At 41.9% G+C, this 4,453-nt stretch overlaps 1 protein-coding gene across 1 annotated transcript in view; it reads left to right on the top strand.

Moving 5' to 3' along the window:
• Nucleotides 1-39: 39 nt before the first annotated feature.
• The window catches only part of LOC104500329 (apoptosis-inducing factor 1, mitochondrial-like), a gene marked incomplete at its 5' end in the record, with an annotated part of 12,110 nt that continues 7,696 nt past the window's right edge, over nt 40-4,453 (top strand). Inside the window, 3 exon segments of the mRNA XM_010143959.1 lie at nt 40-167; nt 2,241-2,334; nt 4,413-4,453. Of these exon segments, the coding sequence (XP_010142261.1) occupies nt 40-167; nt 2,241-2,334; nt 4,413-4,453 (263 nt within the window).

Below are 4,453 nucleotides of genomic sequence, written 5' to 3'. Positions count from 1 at the left end.
TTCCCTCTCTTCTCTTTCATTGCCTGTCTTTACCTACAGTTTTGCAATGTCATCGCCTAAGATGCCCTTCTGGATCACTGATGTCTTCAACGGTTCCTGGCAAAGCTGGCAGCAACTTGTGGTTGTACTTAATTGTAGGAGGAATAGTCACTGGGACAGGAGCTTATGTAAGATGCTTAAATAAATGTATTTTAATTGGGTGAGAGAGTGGAGGGAAGATACTTTTTTGCATATCATATCAAGTTACCCATTTACTTACACTAAACCGTCTTTGTGCTCCCTGGCCTCAGATATTTAATTTCAAGGGGCATTTTCAAATCATTAAAGTTTACAGATTTTATATTCTCAAACAGTGTAGAGTAGTTCTTGGTGGGAAAATTGCCTTTACAATTAACTTTTCCACATTAAATAAATCTAAAACCAAAACTGGCCATCTTCAGTTTGTAACCATCAGAAAGGCATAAATTAATTAATGCATCTATTCTGATATCAGGAATAATGTTGGTATAGAAAAAAAGAAATAATCAACTAAATATAATTATGCTAAAGGAAGAACAGAAATCTTGTCTAACTTCGCAATTTCTTCAGAGAAGAGCACTGAAATACCACTCCATTATCTGGCAAAGTACACAGCTGTGTTTCTGGCCAGAAAGAACTTGGCGTTGTCCCTTTAGGGACCCTGAAGACCCCATTTTGCATGCATATAATAACAATATTTTTTCTAAGGGTTCAGATTTAATTTGCTGTTTGCTGCCCTTTGAACTCAATTAAAAGCTTCATGGCTTTGCTTGCAATAGCAGAGGTAGTTTTGTTAATGTTGACTTTTAAATGTTTAAGAAAAAGGCTTTAAAAACATCTTTCTCTTAATTATTTTCAACACTGAGTTCTTGTTTTCTGATTTTTTTACATTGTTTCAGTTCCCTGGATTTGCCTTTGTCTGCCTGTGCTCTTTATGGTGCCTGCCATTAAATTCCTCACTTCTCGTTTGAGACTACCTGCTATGTTGTAAAACACCTAATTGTGGAGATTGGTAAAATGCGGAATGTCTAGAGAGTAAAAGAGATTTCAATTCCCCAGAGGCATTAACTTTAACGACATCCAAACTATGTTTGAACAATACTCGGTGAGCTAACAGTAAGTGGTTTGGCATCAGCTGCAGCATTCCCTGTCGTGCCTTCGCACTTAGGACACTTTTATTACTTGCTGGAAATGTTCTAGTTTTAATGTTCTTTCACAATTCAAAATACAGTAGTTTGGCAGACAGTTGTGTTTCAGACTGTCTTGATAGGGTTTTTTCCCTTTTATAAGCAATGCAAAATGAAAGTTAACGTCGTGCACGTGTGAGGTGGATTATTAGCAAGGCTAGATATTGCCTTAATTGTTTACTTCCCTCTACTTTGCTAACTGTGTGGGCAAATCCATACTGTGACCTGCTTCTAGCAGTCTCATTGTCTTTTGCTTGTCTACATTACCAATTTTTCTTGGAGTTTAACATGGTGTCTTAAAAGATGTTCCCTCCTTGTCTGTTCCTCTGAATTGTATCCCCAGAACACGCAGGCAATACTCAAGCTGTATCCTGAGTTTAACAGACAATACAGAGAGAGTCAGCGTTCAGACACAGGAACCCCTTCCACCTGAAGGTTCTTACCTACAACAGCCACACTCTTGTGTCTGGAGAGCACTGCTAATGTCATGGTGTTGCCACGGCTGACATCACACCTGTAACATCTGGCCTAAAAAAGCCAGTAAAGTTGTCTCTTCTGTCCAGCTGCTCAAGACTGTTGAACCTGGGAGCTGCTTTTTGCCTTGAATTTGTCTCCCTTTCTTGCAGTCTTGTCTTGTGGCCTGTGCTATGGCCTTCCTTGCAAACAGCCTCAGGGTTAGTTTGACTGCACTTCTTTTGTTGTACCTGATTCCTCTTGAAACAGGTCTGCAGCCCAAAGGCGGTACATCTCGAGAAAGGATTATTGCTTGCTTCTGGAGAGCAACCTAGCAACTGAGATTCACCACGTCATATGCAGAGCAGATCGTTTTCTGAATGCATTCCTCTTGTAGCTATATACGCATACCTTTATGGGCGCTTTTTTCAGCAAGGTATATTTTGGTCCTTGTTCTTTAATTGAAAGCAGATGGCTTTTCTGAGCAAGCAGGACAGACGTAAGTCTGTTGGTGGGTAGAAGCAGAGTGCTGCCTTGATGCTGTAAGATACACAAGGTAAATATCTCTTTTCCTGTCTCCAGCTGTACAAAACATTGAGAGAAAACAAACAGTGATTCGCCAGCCATGTCACAACAACAACTACATGACCTCAAGAGAACCAGTTGTCTCCTTCTGGTGGGTGCAAGCCTGCTAGTTCTAGGTTTGGGTCTTTGAGTAAGCTGCTAACAAATGGAAAAGAGCACTTCTGAAAACAGAGATTAGCATAAGCTGCGCTTTCACAGCATTGTCGCTTCTTAGTGCGCTCAGTTGTTCGTGAATTTCGATGTCTTCCCAGCACAGAAGATGGTGCTAGTTTTCCATAACCCAGAACAAGGCTCTGTTTCACAGATAATCATGAGGATAAAGTAGGTTGTCTCTCAGGGCTCCTTTCTGTTGTTTATGCCTTCTGCGATGAGTGAGTTAGCCTTGCTTTTGGCCTTTACCCTTGCTCAGTCTGCCAAAGACACTGTGGTTCCAAAGGGAAAATAAGGTCTGCCAGCACAAAAGCCTCTGTGCTGTGCCACTTCCTCGTCTTGTCCGTAGTGGGCCGGGTGTGCGAGAAGAATAGTGCTTGGGCCACAAGTAGAGCGAGGCATCTAGTCAGTTAGCGAGGCTTTTGGTGATGCTTTGCGGACTGTGTGTGGACCATACGTCACTCATTGAAGGTCTCTCTTAATCAAACTGCAGTGTCGAGCTATTGAGCCAAAGGATGATATATTTTGAAGTAATAATGGCTTTAGGTCATAGAAGATAGGGTGTGTTATGTCACTTTACTAGGAAACCAACAGAAAAAAATATCCTGCCGACAGGGGAGAAAACTGATTGCTTTGGTTTGAGAGAGATGATGAAACACGTTTGTCAGGGTTGTGGCCAGAGGACAGAGACTGACAGCCTAAATGCTGAAGCAAAAGTCTCCGTAAGCCCACATTTCTGGAGAGTCTGTCCCTTTATACTGGAGAGCCTGTTAATTCTGTGGCCTCCCTGAGTCAGCCCTGAGCTGCAGGTTCCTAACTGCAGTATCCTGGATAGCCTGTGCTTCACTGAATCCAGTCCATGTCGTCTCTTTCAGATACAGATGCCAAGTCTTGGGGCACAGCAGGTGAGTCTCAATGGTAATATTTAACTGACTGGTTCATTCCTACATATGGTTTGACTACATGTTGCTTAGAAACAGGACCTGCATGTGGGAGGAAATGTATTCTGGTAGGAATTCCAAAGTTGGTCTCCTTTCAGAGTAAAATTACAGAAAAATATGCCTTGGCATTTTAGGGAACTTTATTTTTTGCACTGGTCACTGCATGGCAGTGCAGAGTTTTGATCTTGCTCCCAAGACAATTTGTGTTCTTAAAGAAGACACGCAGCTAGATCAAACACTTTGGTTCATATTTTCCAAATAATTTTGAAAATTGTTTTCTGATCTGAATGACACCCAGGCCGTATCTTTTCTGCTGGTGTTTTGAATAATCTTTTGGCTATGTCCCTCTTGCTACATCAGCAAACCATTTTACTTACTGTAAAACCTGAGTGTTGGGTCTCTAGAGCGTTGTTTGGCCAGAGTAGAGACCAAGCGTGTTTTCACTCAGCTGTGCAAATGTAAGCAGTATTCTTTAATAGATCAATTTATAAAATGAAGCTCTTTGAGAGTCCACTGGACAAAGTAGCACCTGATCAGAGCAAGGCTTGAAACCTGTTATCAGGCTGTCCAGGTAGTAGTATTTCAAGCTTGTTATGTAGCTCATTCTTAACATCTTAAACCAGAAAAAAGTAGGTCTGTAACAGAGCAGCTAAAGCCGTGTGATAAAAGGCCTGTGCTATTGGCTTGTTCTAAAATTCAGTGACTGCCATTAGGCTAAGCTGTGCAGATCTAGCTTAGAGCAAAATAATCTGCTGAAATCTGACAGGTTGATTTACACAAGGAGCCAGCTTTGAGTGAAGCAGTAGCATGGTTCTTGGTAACTATATTGAGGTGGGAGGGAAGGGGGAGGACAAGGTATCTGAAGAGCAATTGAATGGCAGTTTTTGCCCTTTAAGGGTAAGGATGTCTGTACATTAAGGCATCTGGTACACTTTTGAAGAGCAATTGAATGGCAGTTTTTGCCCTTGAAGGGTAAGGACGTCTGTACATTAAGGCATCTGGTACACTTCGTGTTCTTTGGGGCTGGGCTGTTTTCTCTGTTGTACTTCTAGTAAGCTGTCCAATCTGTCACCTGCAGCTACTGGAGCTCACTCTGAGGTCCCACCTCACGTTCCTTTC

Source organism: Buceros rhinoceros, unplaced genomic scaffold, assembly GCF_000710305.1.
Source record: "Buceros rhinoceros silvestris isolate BGI_N320 unplaced genomic scaffold, ASM71030v1 scaffold1479, whole genome shotgun sequence".
NCBI lineage: Eukaryota > Metazoa > Chordata > Aves > Bucerotiformes > Bucerotidae > Buceros > Buceros rhinoceros.
Note: the sequence above shows the minus strand (reverse complement) of the source record. Positions and strands in the feature narration are given on the sequence as shown.